This window comes from Pinus tabuliformis, chromosome 7, assembly GCF_031772625.1.
Source record: "Pinus tabuliformis cultivar Carrire ecotype Pingquan chromosome 7, CPIR1, whole genome shotgun sequence".
In the NCBI taxonomy this organism is placed as follows: Eukaryota; Viridiplantae; Streptophyta; class Pinopsida; order Pinales; family Pinaceae; genus Pinus; species Pinus tabuliformis.
In genome coordinates, this window is record NC_142293.1 from 486,419,877 (window position 1) to 486,447,654 (window position 27,778).

A 27,778-nucleotide genomic window follows, 5' to 3' on the forward strand; every position below is an offset into this window, starting at 1 on the left:
GGAACCTCAGAGTATATTTTTTAGTTCCTTGTGTCAGATTTTGGTGTACTGGGAAATCAGACCCAAATAAATATATTTAATGAATGATTTAGGTTTTGCCATCATTTCTGGGAGGCGTCTTTTGTTTCACTGTAATTTATGACTGTTAGATTTTTATGTATTTCCAGTGTTCAACGGGGACACATCCCCTGGGGTCGGGTGCACGCACCCCTCGCACCTCACGCACCACACGCACCCAGAATGAGGGGACGTCCGGGGGTGCATTTTCCCACTCACCCCTTTTGGGAAGTCGTGGGGAGACGCAGGGAGGTGCGTTTCCCCAATGTGGGGGACGCGAATCCCCAAAAGGGGTGCTTCTGGGCATCAGTCGTGGGGAGACGCAGGGAGGTGCGTTTCCCCAATGTGGGGGACGCGAATCCCCAAAAGGGGTGCTTCTGGGCATCAGTCGTGGGGAGACGCAGGGAGGTGCGTTTCCCCAATGTGGGGGATGCGAATCCCCAAAAGGGGTGCTTCTGGGCATCCCCTTGGTGCGTCCCCCCTCAAATTTGTCCAATAACACTTAATGTAAAAAAAATTGAAAATTCACATATGAAAAAACTTAAAATAAATAAAAAGTAAAACAAAACTTAAAAAAGATAAAAAGCAAAACAAAACTAAAAATTAAATAGTTAAAAGTTAAAACTTACCTAGGTTAACTTACCTATTCATTTCCCAAATTCTCTTGCCCGTTGTCGAGCTCTGCTGAGTGCTCTCTTGCCGCCGTCGAGCTATGCTCTCTTGCCCGCCGTCGAGCTCTTCTAGAATGATGAATGATGAATTTAATTTTTAAATCTATGTAGGTTATAGAATGAAGGATGATGAATGATGAATGATATGGATCAATGTATATGAATATTTCGTTATTGAATTTTATTATTGAATCTCATGGTATGGATTAATGATGAGTATGTCATATGAATGATGTATGTATCAAAATGAATTATGAGGATGGATCAATGTATGTCATTATTTAATTCAATTATGAATTTAAATTTTATGTGTGGATCAATGTATTACTATTAGTCTATTTATGCTTTTATTACTGAATATGAACTTGAATTTTATATATATATATATATATATATATATAATTAAAAATTATATACCCTGACATCCCCCCGCACCCTTGAGGGTACTCCCACACGCCCCCCCCTGTGCGCCTCCCCACACCTGCATCTCCCCACACCCGAGTCTTGGTTGAACATTGTGTATTTTCCAGACAATTGTCACATTATTGCATTTTGACATATCTTTTATTTCTTTAAAATCTTAGTTCAGTTAGTACTCAAATCAATAACGAGTAACCATAATAGTCAGAGAACTAATGCAATTCATCAATTTGAACCTTAATATATGTCACAGGTCAGCAGGAGAGAGTAGGGCAAAGCGTCGTGTGCCTACTGCTTCTCCACAGAAGCCTGCCGAAGATCCTTTTGTTGTGTTAGAACCAGAATTGTCATCAAACTCATCTTCCACGTTATTGCCCGATTCCTTGGAAAAACTGAACATGCCATCACAACCTACAACAACAAGCACAAAGGAAAGAAAAGCTTCAAGCAATGGAACAATGGGGATTGATAACATCACTGCATTTGATGGATTTTCAGTAACAAGGGGTACAGCCTCTTCTCCAATGAGTAAGTCCAGCATAGCTAAGAGCCCATTGAAGACCAGTCATGGTGCTAGTCCTTCTCGTTCAAGCATTAATACAGAATCAGTTGAAGGGAAATCTGTGAAAAGAAGCTCTGTAATTAACAACTCTGTGAAAGATCATAGCAAGGCTCATGGAAGTGTCCCTAGAACAGATATTAGAAAATCCAGTGGTAAAACTGATTTATCTTCAAAATTTTCTTCTCCAAGAAGATACCGGCAACCATTGCATGAAAACTCTACATATGTTAGTAACTTGAAAAGATCATCGCCTCCAAGGAAATCTGAGAGGGGTGCAAATTTTTTCAACGAAGTGTTAGTTACTGTGGGTGAAGTTAAGCTTCTTACAAAACCTACACCACACCCACCACCTTCAAGGCCACCTCCTCCTTTAGTCATCAAGCAGGGACCATCTTCAAAGAAAACTGCAGAGATGTCAGACACTGCTGGGTATTCAAATTCATTTCATAGCCATCAGCCTCACTCAGGTAAAACCGTGAAAAGTTCATCAATTCAAGAACTTGAAGACTTTGTATCTGGTGGATCTCGAGGTCAAGTTGGAGGTGACCCACTGTCACATTGCATAGATGGAAAAGTGGATGGTAGCTTTGCAGCAGCAGCATCAACTGCTGCTATGAAGGAGGCTATGGAGAGAGCTGAAGCAAGAATGAAACAAGCCAAAGAGGCAAGAGGGAACTGGGAAAGAGAAGTGAAGGCAGGTAAGTCTCAAGAAAGAGAAAAACATGATAGAAGAGATGCAAGTGTTGCTGAAGGGATCCAGGGGCAAGAAGAAAAAGAGAGGGTGGTGAAAGCAACTCGGGAGGCTCGTGAACAAGAAGATAAAGAGAAGGCTGCTAAAGCAGCTCGAGAGGCTCGTGAACAAGAAGAGCATGAAAGAGAGAGAAGACAAAGGGAAAAGGAACGTGAAAAGGAAAGAGAACGGGAAAGAGAAAGAGAGAGAGAGAAAGATAGAGTAGCTGTAGAAAGGGCAACCCAAGAGGCACGCCAGAGAGCAGAAAGGGCTGCAGTAGAGAGGGCAACTGCGGAAGCACGAGAGAGAGCAGCTGCAGAGGCTAGAGAGAGAGTAGAAAGAGTTGCTGTTGAGAGAGCAGCTGCAGAGGCGAGGGAAAGAGCAGCTGCAGAGGCAAGAGAAAGAGCGGCTGCAGAGGTGAAAGAAAGAGCAGCAGCTGAAAGAGCTGCTGCAGAAAGAGCAGCAGCAGCAGTTCGTGAAAGGCCAGCATCGGAGAGAGTTGGTAGTGAAAGAACTTCCACAGATACAAGGCTTAGAGCAGAGCGTGCTGCTGTAGAGAGAGCCAATGCTGAGGCTCGAGAACGAGCAGCGGAAAAAGCTGCTGTTGAGAGGGCAGCTGCAGAAGCAAGGGAACGAGCAGAGAGAGCTGTTGCAGAGAGGGCTGCAGCAGCAAAAGAGAGGCAACGGAGAAATGACAATGACCTTGAATCTTTTTTTGGTATGGGTGCTCGGACAGACAGTGCACCGAGGCAAAGAACAGGTACCTCGGTAAGTAATTAATTCAGAGGCCATGATTGTGCATTTTGTTATGGTTTTTATGTAGTTTGGTGGATTTTTTTAAAGCTTATGAAGGCATGCATTTTCCTTTGCAGGATGCTACTGCTGACGTACAATCTCAGAATAGGGGATTTTCTGGTGAAGGCTCTCAGAGAACTTCTGCTGGAACACCACAAAGTCATAGGCGATCAAATTTAGCAACAAATGCAGCTGATGATTGGACATCACTTTTTAGTAAGAAATGGGTTATAAAAGTTTGCCACTGATAATTTTTAATAATGAAGCTATGTCCCTTTCTCAATTGTAGTATACATTGTGTGTTCAGAAAAACATGCTACTTGTAATTTTGCATAGCAATTCTATGCCTGCGTTTTCTTGCCCCATATGTTTATCTGTTTACAGGGCAGGGACTTATCTTTATTTAAATTTTGTCTTGTGAAGCTGCTCCCTCTAGTGAAGAGTTTCAAGAGATTCCCGGCGAAACTGCGGAAAGGAGAAGAGCTAGGCTGGAACGGCATCAACGTACCCTTGAACGTGCGGTATGGTACCTGAATGATGTGTGGGAAACTATAATGAATTGCCACTTACAGCTCTAGTGATGGCCTTGATGACATTGTTGTTTAGGGCCATGTAGATATCTTTAGAAGTTTCTTCTAAATTAAAGCATATATGAATTATGGTAGATGGATTCTCTCTATCAGATTTTAAACTAGCTAAGTGGAACACTGGAATTTTAAGTTGTGTTCAATCTAACTTACAATATCTGATGAAATTTGTCAGGCGAAAGCATTAGCACAAAAGAATGACCGCGATTTGCAAGCACAAAGAGAGCAAGCAGAGAAAAATGTAAGTGTGAATAATTGTCTTGTTTTGTTGAAAACAATCATATAACACCTTAAAGATACAATATGCATGTGCATCAAGAGTGACATGCCTGGATTCCACAGAGTGGTCAGACTAACCCCCCCCTGTCTATATAATCAACCCCAAAATAAATGGATGGTCTTCTGTGTGCTATTTTCTTGTGATGGATGATGATGAGGAAAAGAGTTTGGCTAAGTAATAATGCTGTACTGCCTAACACTATCCCCAGAATAATAGTGTTCTTTAGGGACATTGGCATTGGCCATAAAATCCTTCACACTGCTCTACAGGATTGTTGGTCGCTATTTGGTAAAATGTTCATGGAAATTGTGCTCATGACTGATTCAAGAAACTCTATTTCCTGTTATCCATGTTTAAGTTGCTTTCTTAACGTGTCAATGGAAAGCGGTATAAATAGAAGGCATGTTTTAATTTTTTAAATTGGATTTAAACCATAATTTTTTGCACTTCATTATAGTTCTCACAATATCACATTTTCCCTCTGTCAGTCAAAATTTAAATGGTTGCAAAACACAGCCTTGCTGTTACACCTCATACCTGTATGAAGAACTCTGGCAGCCATATTTACTCTGGTCCTGGAACAAGAAATTGCTTTCAAGAAGCATCCTATTTTGTAAGAAATGATACTATTGCTATGCCAGGTCAACCTGGAGACACTGATACTTGTTTTTGCAGAGACTAGCAGAAACAGTGGATGCTGAAATAAAGCGGTGGGCAACAGGGAAAGAGGGCAATTTGCGGGCCCTGCTTTCAACAATGCAATATGTAAGTATTTATCAGGAAGAATGAAGATGTATTTCTAATTTTATTCCATGTATTATTTTATTGTTTTGGTTCATACAATAGTTCATGCACTGATTCGTATAATTGCAGTTGCATCACATGTATACTTACTTTGGAATCTGGCTATCTTGGCAGATGCATAGCTAGAGTCATAAATTCATACATACACATCAACCTATACTATAAGAAGAAAATCATTGTTTAAAACTTGGGCTTAGACTCAGAACTAGCTGAGAGTCTAACTGGGCTCATTGGACTCTGACTTTAATACATTTATGAAGACCGAACCTAGTTACATTCTAAAACACATGATTGGGGCATACTCCTGATTGGAGGTTCCTCATCTCCAAGAGCTCACTAGCTCAATTCCTCATCCCTGGGAGCTCAACCAAGGGGGAAGAGCACACATCTCAGTGTTTTTGATCAGTCGGGTCCCCTACCTGGAAGGGGTACATCCCTTAATCCAAGCATATCTTTGAAGACTACAAATTTCTTCTTCGACAATGCTTTGGTAAGTATATCAACAATCTGCTCGTCAGCCTGAATATGGTGTAGTCTCACTGCTAATCTTGTACCATGTCTCGAATGAAATGATATCTGATTTCAGTGTGCTTGGATCTGTCATGAAATACGAGATTTGTAGACAATTGGATCCCACTCATATTATCAAAAAATATCACTGTAGTATCCAAGTCTTGCTTAAATAACTCTCCAAAAAGTTTTCTTAACCAGACAACTTCACAACTAGCTAAGCTAGTAGCAATATGCTCAGCTTGAGCAGAACTGAGAGCAATTGATTTCTGTATCCTGCTCATCCAAGAGATCATGGCGGATCCCAAACTAAAACTACAACCTGAAGTGCTTTTTTTGTCAATAATGTTGCTTGCCCAGTCAGCATTCGTATAACGATGCAACTTTATATTGCCAACAGTATGTTGGAGACCAAAGTTAATTGTCCCACGTAGATATCTAAGTACATGTTTAGTAACAACCCAATGATTATGTAAAGGCTTGGTCATGAATTGACTCAAGGTGTTTACAACATAGCAAATATTAGGACGAGTGTTCACTAGGAACATCAATGCTCCGATCAACTGACGATACTTACATGGATGAGATAAATCAGGTCCAACTTCATCACCATAGAGTTTCTTGAAGTTCATTTCCATGGGAGTGCCCATGGATTTGCACTATACCATTCCAAACCTTTCCAATAGCTTTACAACATACTTCCCTTGGGAGGGAATAATTCCGCCATGTCTTTGCCAGACCTCCAAGCCCAAAAAGAAGTGCATCATCCCAAGGTATTTCATTTCAAATTCATATCCAAGCTCCCTCTTACATTGAATCATCAGAGGTTCATTACTTGTAAAAAACAGATCGTCAACATATAATACCAAAATCAAAGGAATACCTTGTACAACTTTGAAGTAAAGGTTTGGATCAACACTGCTCCTCGTGAATCCCAACTTTACTAAGTAGTTGTCAATTCGAGAATACCAAGCCCTAGGGGCTTGCTTTAAGCCATAGAGTGCTTTCTTCAATTTGCATACATGGGTTCTTTTGTCATGTACCTCAAAGCCTTGAGGTTGTTCAACATATACTTCCTCTTGAAGAGCACCAAGAAGAAACGTTGCCTTGACATCCATCTGATGGAGAGTCCACCCTTGACTAGTAGCTCAAGCAATAATAGAGCGAATGGTGGTATAGTGAGAAACAAGAGCAAAGATGTCTTCATAATCAATTCCCTCTTTCTGAGAGAATCGTCGAGCCACAAATCTTGCTTTATATTTTTCAATACTTCCATCCATGCCATGTTTTATTTTGAACAACCACTTTGAAGTCACAACTGATTTGCTTTGAGGTCTAGGAACAACTTCCCATACATCATTTTGCATAATGGATTCATATTCTTCTGTCATGGCATCCTTCCATACTTGGTGCTTTACTGCTTCTTCAAATGATTGAGGTTCACTATGTATGATATAACTCATAGCAACAACATAGTTTTGATATCGACTAGGTTTCTTGCTTTCTCTAAAAGTGCCCCTGGGAGAAGTATGTTTTTCAGCATCCTGTAGAGTATCATGAATCCATAGAGGCCTTTTCCTATATGGAGGAGGATCTAATGGATCCATAGGCTCAACAGGTTCATCTAGGTCCTCATGATCAGGTTCATGAGTAGAGGGATCCACATCATCATTTGTTTCTTTAGAAGAGATAGAAGGACTAATTCTTACTTTTTCACGAGTTGCATCATCATCAAATATTACATCTCTGCTGAAGTCTATTGTTCTTTGACCAGGTATACAAATTCTAAATGTTTTAGAATATTCACAATAGCCCACATGCATACCTTTCTTACCTGAAGCCTCAAGCTTGTTCCTCTTTTCTTTTGGTACATGAAAATAAACAAGACAACCAAAGATCCTTAAATGTCTGGCATCAGGTTTCTTGCCTGTGATTACTTCTTCAAGGGTCTTGTCATATAATGCTTGATGAGGAGTCCTGTTCTGTACATATACAACAATGTTGACAACTTCTCCCCATAGGAACCTTGGCACATTCTGATCATGTAGCCCTTCTAAGCAAAAATTAACCATGTAAAGTGCTAGATTTTGAGTTAGATGACTCAAAAAGGTTAAGATGAAGATTTTTTTTTTTAGCTCCAACATCCACCTAGAGTTGCCATAATTAAATTTGGCCCTACAAACTAGCCCTAGTGGCTTGTCTTGAAGAACTTAGAAAAATAAAAGAGAAGGAAATATAGAAGTTTTTGTAATTTTGGACCAACACAAGGATTCCCAGTGCCTTTTCCCAGTTGGGTGAAGAGTCTTTATTGCTAAATTCAAGAGAATGTGAATTAATGCTTGGAGTAGGGGAGAATCCTAGTTTTCACTTGATAAACCCTAGCTATTTTTTTGGGGAGAAATTAAATAGGGGAAGCTCTCTGGGAGGTCCCCTATGTATTTCAAGGAAGACAAATTTAACATTCAATAATCAACCACGATTTTTCATGAATAATATGCATTTAGACATGGAACAAGAAAACTCTAGTATTAGTTTATTACATTAAAAACAATAAAAATATGCAATTAAACTTACAATTCTTTCATGAAATCACCTTCTTTTAATCCCAAAAAGACATCTACAAGGCAAAAATCAATCTCTAATAGCAATAGCTCCAAAAAGATCACATCAGAGTAGTGAATTACACTAGGCTAAGTCGAGCTTTCTAAAGGAGGTCGGAATTCAAGAGTGATGATGATAAATAAGATTGGAGTGATCCTCTATTTATATGAGTAAATCACTCATTAATTTGCGTAAAATCTCTATGACAAGTTCAATTTTGAGTGTACACGAAGAAAATGGGTTACAAGCCAACCCAATAGCTCAATATAACAAAATAAGCCCCTAAAAGCCCACATGTGCCTCAAATGTCTCCATGTGCCAAAAAATTGCTTTGGCTGCCTTGCGTCATCTCCATGGGGGCTATAAAGACAACATGGTGCAATCTCTCTCAAGTGTTGGGACTCCAAGTGGTGGTACATGTTGATTTTTCCTTGGCACATTAGAATTAGGTTTATGTCTAGAACATGATCACAAACAAACTAAATGCCACAACACAAGCACTTTGCACAACGAAAAATGTACAACAGTGGATCAATGTATTACATAAGAGAAATTTTGAACCTAAAACTTATTATATTACAACTTTAATACAACAAACATAGGGCTTTCGTACCAGGGATCATGGCCCTTACAATTAGCCCTGATATAAGGAAAAATAGGGCTTGAGATCAACAACTTGTGACTATCAAACTGCCATTGTACAAGGCACACTTGACTTACTTGTTGAAGGAGTGCTCAATTCAGCCCTTTCGGTCCACATACCTTGAACACTTGGCATGCCCTTTGCCACCTCAACTGTTGCTCACAAGTACTTTTGCAACTGCAGAATTGCTTGCATCTCTAGCTGACCAAAACACCTTCTATCAATGGCACTGCTCCTCCAATGTCATTGAACTTAGGCTGCCCTCCAATAGTCCTCTTTTGCTCCAAAGGTTTATGTTCTTAGGGTCTTCAATAATTGCCTCCTAACAGTGCCCTAACTGCTCCAAGGGTTACTATTCATGAGCTACAACAAACTGCCTTCTAGCATTGCGTTGGCACACTGAAACTCACTGCACATAAGGTATTCAAAGGCTACCCTCCAACAATGACAATACTGGTCCTTTATCACTGTACTTAGGGCTTACGTAAATTGCTTTCATAACTTCTTTCTTGTTCCACGAAGATGATAATTCTTAGGGCTTACAAACCAGCCCTCACACAGTCCCTTAACACCCTATAGGGTGACTGAACTAGGGCATATAAATTTCTGTCCAAAATCCTATTGGATAGACCTCCACTTCTAGCACTCTCCTCCAACGGTTAGCCCTTAACCTTTCACACTATACCCACCCTCACTTCTGTTCAACTCCTTGAGGTTAGACTCGACCTTATACAACATTGAACCAACCACATCTCTTGATGCCTTGCGACCCTTAAACAATCAACAAACTGAGGCTTTTAGGACCCCTTTGGATGGCTCTACATCCCTTCCTCCATGTGCAAAACTAGAGTGAATTCACCAGACTTCTAGACAAATTTCAATGTGGTTGTGTATGCACAGAAACAACCCTAGCTAGGGAACGAAACAACACAGGAATAGACCTCCAAAACCTTCACTCAACAGACCTACACAAGGCACAAAACTTTAGACCTAACACGTCTTCATACTCGGGCATAACTTGGCCTTCAATTTAGACTTGGGACAACCATACTTGCTCCAAACTCGTTCTTCTTTAGGTCTTGCGATTACCTGAGGCTATTCACACTTCTTGAGGGCAAATTCACATGAGAATATGTGCTTGGATTGATGCCAAACAAGCTCTCCTTTCATCCTTCTTATACTATTTCTTGGTGGGGTCCTTTCTATTGATTTCTAGTAGCATCGGATGTGCTCTAAGCCTCAAAATGTGCAGTGAGGCTAGGACACACGTATTTTAGAATACCTGGAAATCATTTTGGGAAATTCCACCCGGAGATAGTTTTATTAAAATAATTAATTATTTTTAATGGGTGTCTAAGTCTAAACTTAGGAAATACAAGTAATTAAAGGGTATTAATGAAACTGGGTGTGAATCTTGTAGAAGAAGACAGAGATTGAGTCAATATGATCTAAGCCATTGATTAAAATCTAATATGGACTGTTTATTACTCAACTGGAAGATTATAAGAGGGACTTTGATGGGCATTTGGAAAACAGAACAGGGTGATACTCAATTGCTCAAGCATATCGATTTTCTCACTGGCTGAAGTTTGGCAAGAGAAAATTGAATCAAAGGGAGAGTTGTAGGTTGGAGAAAGAGGGCATCAACAATACCAGGGAGTGCAGGAAGTAGAGTAGAGGAGGGACAACATAGAGGCAGTGATGCCGGTACTGCGCAGAAGGTGACACAGTGTGGCAGCAGGCCCTCTCCAGAGTCAGAATTTCACTGTGAAGCATGAGAAAATTGTTTGCAAAATTTCTCATAGAAATTCCTCTTCTATTATGCTAGTTGTATCTTGTACATGAGATTTTGCTGAAGATCAATAAAGAAACCCTCATCTGCTGCACCGGTTTTCCCACATTGGGTTTTTCCAGGGACAATTGTCCAAAAATAACTGTCATTGTGATTGTACTTGTGCTAGTATTTTTCCTTGCATTTACTTTCTGCAGTGTTTTAATTGTGAGGGTTGCAGTAGAATTTATTTCGATATTTGCTGTAGAAACATTGTGAATAACTTATTTTTGAATTAATATGTAGAAAAAATAATATTAGTCATTGTAGTTGGATTTCTATTCAGAAATTTTCACATGGTCTTAGAGGCAAGGAGAAGCAAGAGAGCAAAGCCAAAAGAGCCAACGCTAAACAGAAGTGGGAGTTGCATAGGTAGCAGATTGAATCCCCATAGGGATTGCGCCGTCCAGGAGGGCAAAATTTTCGTGGGAAAATCTTTCTCTGAGTGAGTCAACAAAGAGAAAGATTTCTAGATCGAAGTTTGCCAGTGACAGAAGGAGCAATGCAACAGTCTCAACGCAGCGAAGTCTTCAGGTGGGAGTAGTTTTGCTAGGCAGAAAAGCATAAAAAATTGATAGGAAAAATAACACAAATAAGGATGGAAAATCAAGATGTCTCTAAATGATCTTCCAGATTGGAAGAATAATTCGCATGCTTGTCAAGTTTAGCGTCAGCGAATGTTTGGTACATTGATAGCGGGGTTTCAACTCACATGACTGGAGTACGAGAATACTTCTTGAGCTATCAAGAAGAGGAGATGGCCTTCCAGATCACTATGGGAAACATAACGAAGTGTACTCCAGTAGGGAGAGGTACCAAAACATTTCAGATTAACACAGGAACCAACATCCAAGCTATTAATGCTTTGCATTTGCCCAGGTTAGGAATGAATCTGATTTTAGTGTCCCAGCTACAGGACAAGGGATAACATGTATACTTCATTGGAAGGAAAGTATACATCAAACATCCAAGTTGGAAGAAGATGTGAGAAATTGGAGCTCGAAGCAACAAACTATATAGATTGCACCTCGAGTCTCCAATGACACTGATAGGCAACAATCATAATGGTGAAAAGGAACTGAATGAATTGTGGCATAGGCGAATGGGACAATTACACCATGGAGCATTGAGGATGCTTAGAGAGACTATTACCAGAGTTCCAGTCCTCAGTACTGAGCATGATGATGTATGTAGAGGATGCGTACTAGGGAAGTACACTAAGGCAGTTTTTTCCAAAAGTAACAACAGAGCGAAAGGCATATTGGGATTGATACACTCAGATATTTGTGGCCCAATGTCCACGAGAGCTCTTAGTGGTGGCGAATACTTCGTCACCTTTATTGATGATCACTCTAGAAAAACCTGGATCTATTTCTTAAAGATCAAAGATGAGGTCTTTGATCAGTTCAAAGAGTTTAAGGCTCTCGTAGAGAACATGACAGGGAAAAAGATAAAGGTATTGCGTTCAAATAATGGTGGAGAGTATACGGACAAAGACTTCACAGATTTCTGCGCAAAGGAGGGCATCAAAAGAGAATGGACAACTCCATATAATCCAGAGCAGAATGGAGTAGCAGAGCAAAAGAATAGAACTATTGTTGGGGCGACAAAGGCTATGTTGTATGACCAGGACTTGCCTAGATTCTTATGGGCAGAGGCATGCAACACAATGGTGTATATTCAGAATAGAACTCCTCACAGAGCATTGGGGAAGAAAACGCCTGAAGGGGTTTTCTCAGGGAGAAAGCCGGAAGTGAGTCATCTCTAGATATTCAGAAGTGTGGCATATTGTCACATTCCAGACGAGAAGCATAGTAAACTGGATCAGACTGCAGAAAAGGGGTACCTCGTAGGATATAACGAGACCTCAAAGGCATACAAAATCTACATTCCTAGCAGCAGGAAAATTGTAGTAAGACGAGATGCAAATTTCATGGAGGATAGAGCTTATAGGAAATCTCGAGAGATGCCAACAAAAGATTAGTCAGTGGATGTTCCATTAGTCCAACAACAGCAGGGGCAACAAGGAGGACAAACACTTGGATCGAGCATAGTGACCAGTACCAGTATTTCCTCAGGAGTAGAAGATCTTGGCACTTCTCAGGAGTCACTGCGCAAAAGGTGACGTAGTGAGGGCAGCAAGTCCTCTCCAGAGTCAGAAGCTCACTTGAAGTGTGAGAAAATTTTCTGTAAAATTTCTCACAGAAATTCCTATTTCATTACTTTGGTTGTATCTTGTACATGAGATTTTGCTGAAGATCAATAAAGAAACTCTCATCTGCTGCACCATTTTTCCCACATTTGGTTTTTCTAGGGACAATTGTTCAAAACTAACAGTGTTTCCAGCATTTACTTTCCACAGTGTTTTAATTGTGAGGGCTGCAGTAGAATTTATTTCGATATTTGCTGTAGAAACACCGTGAATAACTTATTTCTGAATTAGTAAGTAGAACAAATAATATCATTCACTGTAGTTGGATTTCTATTCATAATTTTTCACTTTCTCACCAAGGGTCATGACATATAACAAAGCTGACGTAAGTTATCATGCTTGAACACTTTTCCCTCCATCATTGAAGCCCTAGGTGCCCCTTAGCCCTTCAAGGGTTCCCCTCATGCTTTCAATGAATAAAAAATTAATTTTCCACTTGGTCTTTCACCCACAACTTTGGGTACAACGCCGACCACTTGGGTACATTGCCCACAAACCACATTTGTGGGTCAACTCTTCACAAACCTAATACCTCAAGGGTTGTGGGAGTACCTCCTAAGCTACAAATTTCAACAATCCCTCTTAGCAAGGAAGGTACTTCCACCACTTGGAAATATCTATCATCGTTGGAAACACTAGCCCAATCTCTGGCATTCACCATTGCAATGTACCCTGTATAATGAACCACACTATTCTTGGTTTTGTCCCTACCTCCAAAAGCTTCCTGTTTCTTCTTCTTCTGAAATGCTTTCAGGCCATTCCACGGTTCCTCCCTGTTAGCGAAGGTCTCCTTACTCCCAACTAAGCATGTGCTCTTCTTGGGTTGCAAATTCTCCCTCTGAACCATCAAACTTCCTCTTGAACTTGACTCCCTCTGAGTCTTAGGAACTTGTTTCTTTCCTTGATCTATAGGCTTGCTTGTCAACTAGTATAGACCATGGTTCCTAACTCCAATGATATCTCTAACAGAGTTAGAGCATTTGGGCTTGAGTTTTGCTTTCCCATCCCGAAATATCACCTCAAACCCCTTCTCTTCGAACACTGAAACAGACAACACGCTGTATCTGAGCTACAGTACCCACAATACATCTTGAACTCTCAACAACCCACCTGGCTTCATCTTGCATGGCACAACACTTGACCCTTTAACAACTTTCTGACTCTTGTCGCCAACCTCCATGTGCAACTTCGAGTCCCATTCAATTAGAGTCTCAAAAACTTCATGCGAACCTATCATATGCTTTGATGCTCCACTATTCACGTACCATGCAGCCTCGTTGATGACACCCTTAGAGAAATGAGAAACTAGAGCCAAGTCCTCCTTGAAACTAATTGAGAAGTCATCCAACTCACCTGAAGATGCAACAACCCCAACTACTTCCTTCCCCTTTTCTCATTCTCACCCTTCTTCCGCGGACACTTACTTGCATAATGACCATATTCGCCACATGTATAACACTTCAACTCGTTGAAGTCCTTTCCTTTCCCTTCATCTTCCCTGCAAGAGCCACATTATAATCAAAAGTCTTCTTCTTCCTATGAAGGTCCTCGTCTCGTGGATGAAGTCATCCCATAATGTGTTCCAATCTGGCAGTTTATCTCGAGCGATGATCCCTTTGATAAACAACTACCATTCCTTGTAAAAACCCTTCAAAATAGTCCTCACCATTTCAGACTTTGGAACATTAGCTCCTTTGGCAACAAGCTCATCACGAACTTTAGAAAGGCTCGTCAAATATGGAGCCACATCTTCACCATCCAACATCTTTGTGCTCTTGAACTTCTCTCTCATTACTAGTGATTGGTTTTTGTTCTTATTCTGGAACAAGTCCTGAAGAGCTTTCCACATCTCATGGGCAGTGTTCTTCCCGGTCAGATGAGGTATCAAGTGATCTTTGACACCATCTAGGATGGCCAGCTTTGCCTTTGCATCCAATTCTTCATACACTTCCAACTCCTTAGGGATAGATGGCTTCTTAATCTCCTTGTTAGCAAACTCCCAAATCTTGCTCACCAACAAAAGTATCTTGATCCTCTCCTTCAAAGGACTATAGTTAGACAACCCATCCAACCTGCCCTCATACCTCAAACCAGTGGCGAACTTCGCCATGCTGCTAGTCCTTGAACAACAAGGTAACCAACTCCCTCTTGAGCTGTACACTTTGCACACTCTGATTCAGCGGCCCCTTAAAAGTAGCCCTGATACCATGTTGATTTTTCCTTGGCACCTTAGAATCAAGTTTATGTGTAGAACATGATCACAAACACACTCAAATACCACAACACGAGAAATTTTCAATCTAAAACTTGTTATATTACAACTTTAATACAACAAACATAGGGCTCTCGTACTAAGGATCATGGCCCTTACAATTAGCCCTGATACAATAAAAACTAGGGCTTGAGATCAACAACTTATGACTATCAAATTGCCCTTGAACAAGACACACTTGACTTACTTCCTGAAGGGGCGCTCAACTTGCCCCTTTCGGTCCATGTACCTTGAACACCTGACAGGTGCTTTGCCACTTCAACCACTGCTCACAAGTACTTCTGCAACTTCAGAATTGCTTGCATCTCCAGTTGACCAAAACACCTTCTATCAATGACACAACTCCTCTATTATCACTAAACTTTGACTTCCCGCCGTCAGTCCTCTGTTGCTCCAAAGGTTTTTGCTTTTAAGATCTTCAACCACTGCCTCCTAACAGTCCCCTAACTGCTCCAAGGGTTACTGTTCATGGGCTACAACAAACTGCCTTCTAGCAATGATTTGTCGCACCAAAAGTTACTGCACATAAGGTCTTCAAAGCTACCCTCCAACAATGATAAAATTGTTCCTTTATCATTGTACTTAGGGCTCACATAAATTTCCCTCACAATGCCCTTCTTGCTCCACCAAGATGACAGTCTTAGGGCTTAAAAACCAGCCCTCACACAGTCCCTTAACACCCTATAATATCACTGAACTAGGGCATCACAGAACCAACTGCTTCTCCTGAGGCCCTACGACCCTTACACAATCAACAAACCTATGCTTTTAGGCCTCCCTTTGATCTGTAAACTGTTGTGGATATTACAATAGATCTGATAATATTCTATTAAAAATCTGAGATTCTACACTATTACAGTTTTATTTAATTTCTAGATTTGTAAAATTAACTATAATTAGTGCATGCATTTAACAGTAAATCAAGCAGAAAAGTAGAGAATGACAAAATAAGCTCACACACATATAATACACGAGATATGCTTTCTGGGAAACCCTTTCGGGAGAAAACCCAACTGGAAGGTGAGGCCGCTACACCAAGGTCGTGTTGACTACTTCTGTCCGCCCATCTGTTTGTGGATGGAACGCTGTAGATCTCTTCAACTTCGTGTCCATCTTCTCCCTCAATGTAGTCCATAATGCACTGAGAAATCTTGTATCCCTGTCTGAAATGATGCTCTGTATTCCAAAGTGTCCCGAAACCTGTCCAAAGGACAAGTTTGCAGCTTCTTGTTCGCTGATGGACTTTTTACATGGCATTAGAACACACATCTTGCTGAACTTGTCAACTACCACGAACAGGTAGTCATGTCCCTTCCTGGTTGTCGGTAAACCTCCCACAAAGTCCATGGAAATGCTTTCCCAAGGACAAATAGTTACAGGTAAGGGATGATATAGACCTTGTTTCCTATTGCTAGGCTTGCTGGTACAACAAAGCATGCACCCTCTTATGAACTTAGCTACTTGTTCTTACATCTTGGGCCAATACACATACCTCTGCAAGTTAGCCACAATCTTACCTACACCAAAGTGCCTTGCAACCTTGGAGCTGTGAGCCTTTCTAATCAGCTGCAAACGCTCACCTTTAGGAACACATAGCTTATCCAGCTTGTAGAGTAACCCATCCTGGAGATGGTAGTCAACGGTGCTGTTGCCATCATGCACATGACTTTGACTTTGCAACTGCTGCTACACCTCCTTGAAGTCCTCATCTTCTGAATATGATTCTCTGTATGCATCATGGGTGAATGGCTCCATGTGCATAAGAGTCCCCGAAGCTGTAACCTTTGACATGGCTGTCTGGCCTTGAAAGCATATCGAGCAACTTGTTTGTGTTGCCCTTGTTATACTTGATCACCAAATGAAACTATTGTAAAAACCCCATCCACTTGTAATCCTTGGTCTGTTTTAGCTTATTCTGGGCCTGTAGGTACTATAACGGCTGGTGATCCGTGTGGATTATTGTCTCCTTTCCCATCAGATAGTGTTTCCACTTCTTCATAGCTTTACAATGGCATAGAGCTCCTTATCATAGGTAGGGTAGTTAAGAACTGCCTCATGAAATACTTCAGAATGGTAGCAAATGGGCCTTCCTCCTTGCATCAAGACAATTCCCATAGTTGCACCCACTCGCATTTGTCTCCACTTCAAAGGGCAGTTGCAAGTTTTGTAATGTCAGAATTGGTGCTTCATTGATCTTCTTCTTTAACTCATCGAAAGTCTTCTGCTGCCCTTTTCGTAACTGGAAACTCTTGCCACTTGCTGTTATGGCGTGGAGCGGTGTTGTGACTGCTGAAAACGAGGCTATGAATTTCCTCAGGTACTGTGCTGCTCCAATGAAACTCCTAACCTCTGTAACATTAGTAGGCATCGACCATTTCATGATGGCCTCCATCTTGGAAGGATCTATCTTCAATTCTCCTCCACCAATCACATACCCCAGATACACCAAGGACTGCTGTGCAAACTCGGAGTTCTTGAGATTTGCTAGCAGCTGGTGCTTCTTCAATGTTTCCAGAACTTGCGTCAAATGTGAAATATGTTCCTCCCAGGTAGCACTATTTACTAGTATATCATCCAAATAGACAATAACAAATGAATCTATAAAAGGGTGCAGTACATCATTCATTAATCTCATAAATGTAGCTGGTGCATTACATAGGCCAAATGGCATAACTAACCACTCATACAAACCTTGTCTGGTTTTGAAGGTGATCTTCCATGTATCTTCTTCTTTGACTCGAACCTGGTGATATCCAGACTTCAAGTCCAGCTTGGTGAAATACTTTGCTTGCTGCAACTGATCTAGCAGATCGTCTATCCTGGGTAGGGGGTATTTGTTCTTGAGCATGATTTTATTCAACGCCTTGTAATCTATACACATCTGCCAAGTCCCATCCTTCTTTGGCACAATGATGATGGGTGACCCACATGGTGATGTACTTGGTCGAATGACACCCTGTTCTAGCAACTGCTGCAACTGTTTCTTCACCTCACTTGCTTTTATAACAAACTCCCTGTACAACCCAATATTTGGCAATGGGGAGTCTGGAAATGTTTAAACTTTAGTCTTGATTGCCTAAATTCTACATTTTTTAATTTTCTAGAATTTTGATGAAATTGTTTGCTTTTTTGTATTAGTGAGATGTGTACTGTTGATTTTTTTTCTTCATTGGATTTCTCCTATATGATTTGTTATTTCTTTTTGTTTTGTGTCATACCATATCAATTGTTAATTTTTAACCTTAGCAACCTGGCAATTAATTCCTAGCATATCTATGTCTACTGAATAAAAGGACTGCTGAGTTCTTAATATGAGCAAGAAATTATTCAGCGGAAATACATTAAATAACCAATCTCACGTATGCACACACACAAAATTCTGCCTAATCGAGAGCTCTTAATTTCATTAATGAGAACCTACTTGGGGTCCCATACTGGGAAAATGACCCAAATTCAGGAAAATACATGCAACAATCTGGATCTGATCCAATCAAGCCCTAGACTTGGCTGATCTGGATCTCCTTGCTGCTCCTCTTTGCACCTTCCTTGGACCTAGTGCACTTGAGTAGAAGTCCTCCCACCTCTAAGATGCTTCTCTCAATGCCTTGTGCCCCTGTGTGCTGTGTCTTATAAGCTTGAGTTATGATTGAATCCCCAACTCCAATCTCCAAAGTGATTGACGGATGAGATTAGATCTTGCCTCACTTGAGATTGATGGTTGAGATTCATCTGATTATCTAATGCAAATAACCTTTTTATTAGATTAGATTAAACTCACTTTATCTCATGAAAGAATTATTTTAATTATTAAAGTAATTACTAAGGTTCAAGGGTCCATTAGGCGACTTCTGCATGCCCAAACACTTGAGCATGTGCTGAAGTACCTGGCTTAGCTACAAACATCAACATCAAAATTCAAATTTGGATTCGAACTTGCTAACTATGAATCTTATCAGAAGATATAGGAAGCTGATAGCAGGTGGGTGGATGGAGATAGATAATGATATACATGGTTTACATGTAGATGCTGTTAAGTTATTCCAGGGACCCAAAATTAAATTAGTAGGCATCAATCTTGAAAGGTTGTATTATAGAACATGATATCAATAACCAGAAGTATGACTTTTCCAGTGTTATACAGGGCATGCTCCCTAGGGTTGTGACTTTGCTCCCTGCTCTCTTCAAGCTCCTTAGATGACAAAATTCCATGTGAAACGTTTTGCAGCATCCCTAAGAAAGTCAATGTTGGTTAAATGTGTTGTGAACATTTAGCACAAAATGAGCTACGTTTCACACGTGTAGGGGGCACCTGGGTTCTTCCCCTCAAAATCTTGGACCTTTGGGCACCCCCCCGGAAATCTTGGACGTTTGGGCATTCTCCCTAAAATTTGACTTGAAATTTTGTTAAAAGTAAAAAAAAAGAAAACCCTAGAACCTAAAATGCTAACCAGAGTTGCCCTACTTTATCAAACTTTCTATTTTGAAATACGGTTAGATGCATCATTTATGCTTTCATATCTTTAAAATTTTATTTTTCTATAATTTTAGAAATGTGGTTCCCTATGCCAGGGGACTCTGATGTCCCCCACAAAACTCCCTAAAATCTGGGGGCTATGTCCATGTGGCCCTGGGATTTGTTTTCCTGCTTCTGCACCCGCATGTCCTGGAAATTTGGTGGAACATTGGAATTTTCTATATCTCAGTTTCAAGTATGAAAGTATGATATATATATATATATATATATATATATATATATATATATTGTTTCCTATCTGTGTTGTATTGGAACTTTGAAAAGAGTTGCCATATCCATATCCAGAGCAGTTTACAGGCAACTTAGTTATTAAGTATTTACATTCTAAATGTCATTCACTGTTTTATACAACTTTGTCAGCAATGAATTACTTAAATTATATTAATGGTTTGCTATATGTTCAGATCCTTTGGCCAGAGAGTGGTTGGCAACCTGTGTCATTAACGGATGTTATCACTACTGCTTCTGTTAAGAAAGTTTACAGGAAGGCTACATTGTGTGTGCATCCAGATAAAGTGCAGCAGAAAGGTGCTACTATTCAACAGAAATATATTGCTGAGAAGGTGTTTGACCTGTTGAAGGTATTCAATGGTTGGCTTGATTCAAGATTATGAAAATTTCATGAATATTACAAGTGCAAGAAGGAATGTGGTGGCACACTTTGTATCTCTCTTTTAAGTTTTCCTTGTTGACTTTATTGCTATTTGGACTTATTATTGACTGCTACTTTTTCATCCTCTGTTTGGGATACAGGAAGCATGGAACAAATTTAATTCTGAAGAGCTTTTGTAGATTGCAAAGCAGCATCTTTTATATATTTCAAATTTAACTCGAAGTACACTTCCGAGTGCCAGAGGTGGCGGAGGCACATTTCCAATGGTTTGCAGCAGCCAAATTTAGTATCAGGTATCCTGAATGGACCCTGGAGCAATGTGGTGGCATCCGAAAGGTATATAATCAGTTAATGAGCTATGATTTAGTTCAGAAATGAGTAATGCATACCATCTGTATGTATTTGTCTGCTGTTGCAGTTTCAGTTGGCTTATATTGTTTTGGGCTTCTCTGGAAAGAAGATTATTCTATCATATAATAAGAAGATTCTTTTAGCAGTTAGTAGGAATGCCAAATTAAGTCAGTTCCATGACTTGGGATGTTGTGGGGGCGTGTTGATGATATGCAAATTTGGTCCTTCAACTTCCGGTCAAGACTCAAAATGTTGTTCCATTTTCCCTCATACTACAATTTATTCATACATTATGGCTTTGCTCAAAGTACATACCTTTGTTGAACTTTGTAAAAATATCATGGTTGGCTGTATTTCAATGATGGTAATATGAGGGGCATTCGATGTTCAATTCAACCTGGATAGTGTCCTGGTATTTGTCAATCCATAAATGTTCATAATACAGCAAGCATTGTCAATATGTACTGTACAAGTATGTTTGGATGTTCATTCAAACTCTTTGATGAGGGATATAATAATGTTCTTAATGTGGTGGTGTTGCAATTTTGCATCACTGACCACTGCAAGTTGTTACCATGTGAGGAAGTATTGCGGGAGGAAATGTAGAAGGTTTAATTTGGTTGCACTTTAGGGCAAAGGACATGGAAGGGTTAATAGAACCTGTCATCTTAGCATTGCACATCAACTAAATTTCCTCCTTGTAGGTTATTATCTTTACTATGTTATAGGAACCATCAGATCTCATTCTTCTGTATCAAGTCTCTAAAGATAGCATTAAATAATCCAAATTTGGTACACACAGCAAAAAAAATATTTCCCGTTCTCTTTAAGCATATCTTCTTCAACAGGAACCTATATTAATAATTTTAGGAAGAGTGCAATGGACGTGTATTCTATGTCGCTTTGTCTATTTACATTAATGAAAATAATGTTTGTTTATAGCTTGTTATCACGACTCAGTGTAGGTGCAACTCTTGACCAGCACACTGTAGCAGAGGAGGATCCAAGATACCTGATTGTAATGGTGGCTGGTTTTGTTTCAACTGTGACACTGTCAGAAGCATCAAGCCAGATTGGTCCATGTGATCTGCAGGTGGTGATTTAAGAAACATGTCATTTGTTAACATGGTCCTTTCAACTTAGCATACAATCACTTTGGACATCTTCATTATTTCTATTTATGATGTATGATCCAGCAGATACTATGTTTCAGAATATCAGAAAGAATCAAAATAATGAATGGTTGTTCTCAATGGAAGTAGTTTCTTCGGCTAATATTATCTACACTCAACCTGGTTTGTCGCAGTTGGTTTAGTATTATGTTTTGAAATTATTTTTAGTTCCCAATGAATTGTATATTCATCTAAAGTATTAGCTGTGCACTACCTTGAGAGGCTTTATTTTGTGCCAAAATGTCCCAACTATGTGGATTTGGCTTTCAGAATAAAATTTCGATACAAATTCCTCTAGTATTAAGCCATTATTAAGTCGCATCTCTTTGATAGCAGTGCGATGTTCAAGATGAGGATATTCTTGTTCCATTCCTGTTGCATTAGGGGTATAGATATTCTACATGATATTTCTATTTTCTTGTTCATCTATCTGTAAGATCTGTATTTCGGTTAGGGGCAGGAGGGGAATAAAGCTTCACCCTTTCAGCCTCCCTGGATATATTAAAGATTTGACTTAATACATGGTGCACGTTGTGTTTTGACCTGCCCGGGTTGCTTCTTAATTCTGTACAATACCTGATATTTTAAGACAGTTATTTGTTTCCTTTCATCGCAGTAGGCTTATTGCTCTTGTATAAAAGTATAAAAACATATAAAACACATACCTATTTTCTGTGGCAGGGTGCCCTCTTTGCATTCCCAGGGCAAGCAGCATGCAGCCCATCTCTTTTGGAAGTGGTGCTTCCCACTGTTTATGTAATCTTTATTTATCACACTTGTTCTTTCCTAAGTAGTGTCATTTTATTGTTGGGTATTTCATAAATGTGTTATGTTGGGTTTATTATTCTATCAATGTGTGCTCCATTTTTGATAATTTGTGGCAGGAGTTTCTTGGTTTGACACCTTCAAGTAGTAAGTGAACTTTTTATAGGGACCACCTGCAAATTGGGTGCTGCTTACAATTTTGGATAGAAGACACTGGTGACTAATTTTGGTTAAACTTTCTAAAATTTGAGGATGCCAAGCTAAGATTGAAGTGAACCTAACCCATAGCAAATTAGAGCTTTGGAGATATTATAGATCCAATTTTCATCTCAGTTGATGCAAAATTCACAGAGATGCAGCCAATGCAAATTCGCTCTGCCAAGAGAGGCTAAAAGCAACAGGGGACACTTGTTACATTAAGGAAGGGGCAAGTTAGATTGTTATAGGTTGAAATTACAGAGAAGTCAGAGCATAAATCTTAGATATAGCAAGTACAATTGTTGTTATATATGTGCAAGGCCTACATAAGAATGCCATAATTTTTGATAGGAATATATATGTGAAAAGTATGGGAAAATTTGGATAATTGTTGTATTGGATCGGGAAGTTGGTTTATGGGAAAGCCCTGGTTTTGCTAAGATCTGCTTCATAGGAACCATGATCTTTCTAGTATTGAAGGTTTTCAGGTAGGGAGGTTGACGACACTGATCACTTTTGCGAGAAGTTCTTGAATTGTGGATAGGGAGGCTTCCAAGTCTAGTTATTTCCTCTGAATGATTGAATGACTGAAATAGATGTTCAAAATTTGTGTTTTCATTCTTGAATTTCAAGTAATGTTCTTTTTGACTACACAATGAACTTGTCATGGGATTTATAGGCCTCCTTTGCTTGAGATTTGAATTTGGTTCGCCAAATTTTTACAACCATCACCATTTTGGTAACATTTGCAGTGCACATTCACCTACTCACTTGATACAATGCTTCAAATCGTTATGCACATCATAGACTTCTCCCATTGTGGCACAACAATGACAATGGTCAATACATGGCCTTGTAGCTGCCACTTTCTCCCTATTTGAATCTTGTGAACGAATAAATAGAGTATTGGTGAAGTTCAAAAAGGAAGTGGAAGAATAATGAATCACCACCTCCAAACCTTTCTATCATTGTCATTATTAATTATTATTGCTCTTGTTGAGATTGACAAGAAAACCTTCTCTAAATTTCCCTTCAGATGAGGAGGGTTTTGTAGTAGGGATTGAAGCTCTAGGTATTATGAAACATTGCGTTTGAAAGTAGTGACACCGGGGGGAGGCTTTACTTAAGCCCTTGATGAAGTTTCTTATGATGTGACTTGTTGAGAAATCAATGCTTGTAGAAATTAGGGTTTTGATTCCTCTTCTTGATAATTACTTGTGAATTATGTTTTCTTCTTTTACTTCTTTATTAGATTATGTTTCATCAAACAATTACCAAAATTATGTGTACGAAGATCACAAGAACAAGAGACACAAGATGTAGGTGGACAACTATGACAAAACCACTATAAGGGGAAAACTTAGTTAGAACTCTTTCTTCATTAGATTCAAAGATAAGATGAGATAGTCCAAGACTCTTTGACCTAGACACAAACTTCCTCCAATCACCAAGTCAACCCTTTTTCTCCAAATGATAGCTTCCCAACAACAATTTTGACTTAGAATTTCGACCTTGCAACATCAGAATTTCGGCCTCCCCAGCAACAAAACTTCCCAGCAGCGAAACTTCGACTTGCAGCAGAGTTCAAAATTTCGGCCCCAACAAATGCTCAGTAACTTCACACATGTGAAATAAAGATAGCCAAAAACTTCGATTAGGTCTCTCCCAACGCACTTCTTTCTTCTCTAGCAGCTTCACACTCTTTTTTGCCACTTTTTTTTGCCTCTCTTTCTTGTGTATCGAACTTCTTGAGTGAATGTTTGAAATGGATCGAAATACCTCTCTATATATAGCCTTCTTGTGGGTCGAATTGCCCTAATGTAGGTCGACTTCTCAGGGATAGGGCCGACTTGGTGTGGAGGTGTCAAATAACCTATTTGACTCAAAAATAATTCTTTTTACGTGATACAGAAGCCCAAAAAGGGTCTAGTAAAAATGACAATGATTCTATTGACTCAATATAAAACCTAGAAGCCTATAATGGAGGCTCTGACCTAAAAATGATGACCCTAAGCATGAAACCCATGCTTTAATAAGTCATTTTATTAAAATAAAAATTTCTTTGACATTATACAATTATGAACACTGAACCTTGTTACATTCTTCAACGCTCCCTCTTAACTAGTGAGATATTCATAATTACATATATATACAAGTACACGTAAGATCTCAAAAACACATGAGCAATGAAGAGTTCTAGCACACTTAGTGCCACAGACTAGATACCTGACCAGGGTTATTTATTCGAGTAGGATTAAGAGCTCGTGGAAAAAGTGTCTGCTTGGTGAAGTGTCAAATTACCAAAAACAAAGAGAGCCGCATTATAGAACTTGGTGATAACTTTCCAATGGTGCAGACGGTTTGTCACACTGAGTTATGGTTTGATCGCAATGGGCGACGGGAAAATATGGTATTTCTTATAAAAGGGCTTCTTGCCCCCAACTCCAATTCATTTGCATAGTGAGTTGTGAATTTGGAGAGGAGGAGGCCCTAAATCTTTTGGAGATCGTAGCAGACAAACTGACCATCGGAATTCAAATCTGTAAGTTGGAGGTAGGTGGCCTAACCTTACTCATCAATTTTGGTGGACTAGACTTTCAGATTAGTGCTTCAGCTCATTGGGGGAAACCTCAGTTATTCTTTACGGTTGCAACACACTTATGGGACCCTTTTATGTGTTCTAGAATGCAGAAACTTGTTCAAGAAGTGCATCCCACGCTGTTTTGGGGGCTAAAGTTCCGTTTTGGGCTAAAGGGAAAAACAAGTCTAAGGGTTTTTGTTGAGCTGAAGCTAAGAAACAGGAGTGCATGCCTTTGATTCTGAACTGACAAAACATAATGGTATTTTGCAAGTATGGTAGATCTAAAGTTGGTATGGCAAGAACAAGATTTCGAGACTCTTCATGCTGAGATTTAGGGGAACCAAGTAGTTAGAAGGGTTTTGGCACAATATGGGTTACCTAAGTTTTTGGAGAGCCTATTGCTGAGGGATGGTGAGTACCTAATGTTTAGGATCGTAAGGTATTGGGATCCGGATCAGGAGGCCTTTGTGGTACAGGGGCATAGGATCAAGATCACTATCTAGGACATTTTTTGATATGATTGCCCCCCTTGGGGGTGGTGGGGGAGATTCATCCAGTGCTGCCTCGTGGGAGGCATATAAGGGAGTTTGTGGATCATCACTGCATATCAAGTGCTTGTGCAAAGGGCACAACCATCCAGGTTTATGACTTAGAGAGATTCGAGACATGAGCTACAACCATAACAGTGGTGCATATTTTGGGTAGCCATACCTTTCATCACATTACTGGGGGGAAAATGATGTTTGTGGAGAGTGTACTGGAGGGGACCTACTATGGGTGGGCCCGATGATATTGTCGTTGAAATGACAATTGAGTTTATGCATGTGACGAACCAACGATAATTGTTCATTTGGGACAATGGTATGCTCATTTTTCTTTGAGAAGATCTCGACCATTTGACCTCATGTATAGATCTGTGATCGGTGCCCACAAGAGCCAAGGATGTGCTGCTGGGGGCGACTACTATGATGAGGTGGAGGAGGGGGAGTCAGACAGGTTTTCCAACCTGAGATTTTCGCTCATTGGGACCAAATGCCATTGTACATAGACGACTATCCATATAGTGGAATGAACTACCAGGGAGATCCTGACTTACCACTTCCACTAGGACGAGCATGGGGTCCAGATGGTAAGTGATAGTTTTTATATATTGGTTGCATGTAAAGTTTAGAAAATATATGTATGTGGTACTGATTTCCAAACTTGTGGTATGCATATAACATCGGTGGGGTTGCAGATTAGAGAGGTTGAACATCACGACATAGATCAGATAATGATGCACCATTGGAGGATCTCCGTTGTAGGTTCGACGTGCCATTGACCAGGGTGACAGAGTGGGTGGAATGAGTTTTAAGATCAATATATAGATGAGTGCATCGAACTTCTCTTGAAATTGCGAGGTATCACGATGCACATAGCTATGGCCGATCAGGCAGTTCGAGACTTACGGGTGGGTGGTATCATGCCATTGGCTTGGGATCTTCTATATGACAATGACTAGGCATAGGGACATCTGGGCCCTTATTTTTTTGTGTGTAACATACTATGGCATGTCATATGTATTTAGAGTAGTGGACTCCAAACACTATATGTTGGTTATGATCATACATAATATGGTTATGCATCTTTTTGTGACAATTGTGGTTTGCCATTTGTTTATGCTATGGGTGTCTTTGTATATGCATGTGATAAATGGTAATCTAGAATGTTATTTGCAATGGTATCTACATGGTGATTTTTGGCTCTAGGAACATCACTGAATGTGATGGATTCAAATTCATGTGCCAAAAGCTTATCTCGAAGATATTTTCTAAATAGGATATGATTACGCACATGATAAACACCATTCAATTGCATGGCAAGTAGCAAGGAATCAAGACAAACATGAAGGTGAAAGATGCAATGAGAAAGGGCATCGATTAACAAACTTATCACTGAGTTATATTTGGCTTGGTTATTGGTGGTAGATCTAATGTAGACATCCGTTGGAGTGGACTAACGAATGCCAAGGGGTGAATATGGCCAAAGTTATCGATGCTAGATTCCTGGAGAAGCGACTCGCACCATCGACATAACAAATAGGTGTGGATGATGGATTCATCTGGAAGACACAAAAAGACAATAAATGAGATGATGGGGGATGAAAGCTACCTAGATGTAGAAAATAAGAGTACATGCATTTCAATGGGAAATGCTATGGGTAAAATTTCATCAAGTAGAGTGCATTGCAAGGGTTAGGAATGATTTTCCTTTTGGACCCTCTAAAGGGTATGTCCCCTTGTCCAAACACTTACTAATGATGTAAGGACCTAACCAGAATGGTTCAAACTTCCCATGCCCCAGGACATCATTAGCTTGGTCATAGACAAGAACAAGATCACCTTCATGAAAGGTATGAGGGTGGAATTTGTGGTCAGACGAAGATTTGGTGCACTTTTTGGCGGCTTCAATGGTTTGCAATGAAACACGACGGTATTCATTGGCGTTTTCAAGCATGATGAGTCTTTGTTCTAAAGGTGGGTGTCTGGGAGGTGTTCGATGGCAAGGTGGAGGGAGGGGATTTCATACTCGATTGGTAAGACTACCTCC

General features: G+C 39.9%; 1 protein-coding gene across 4 annotated transcripts in view; it reads left to right on the forward strand.

The window, feature by feature from the left end:
* Positions 1-20,933, forward strand: part of LOC149248144 (uncharacterized) — a 38,090-nt gene extending 17,157 nt beyond the window's left edge. For 3 of the 4 annotated variants that reach the window (XM_089458351.1, XM_089458353.1, XM_089458354.1), the window contains 7 exons: positions 1,402-3,208; positions 3,313-3,451; positions 3,659-3,756; positions 3,998-4,063; positions 4,778-4,867; positions 19,914-20,090; positions 20,263-20,933. In XM_089458351.1, coding sequence (XP_089314477.1) covers positions 1,402-3,208; positions 3,313-3,451; positions 3,659-3,756; positions 3,998-4,063; positions 4,778-4,867; positions 19,914-20,090; positions 20,263-20,301 — 2,416 coding nt within the window. In that variant the 3' untranslated portion in view covers positions 20,302-20,933. Of the gene's footprint in view, positions 1-1,401; positions 3,209-3,312; positions 3,452-3,658; positions 3,757-3,997; positions 4,064-4,590; positions 4,868-19,913; positions 20,091-20,262 lie in introns of those variants that run through there. The other variant, XM_089458352.1, reaches the window with a different exon arrangement.
* The last annotated feature ends 6,845 nt before the right edge of the window (positions 20,934-27,778 follow it).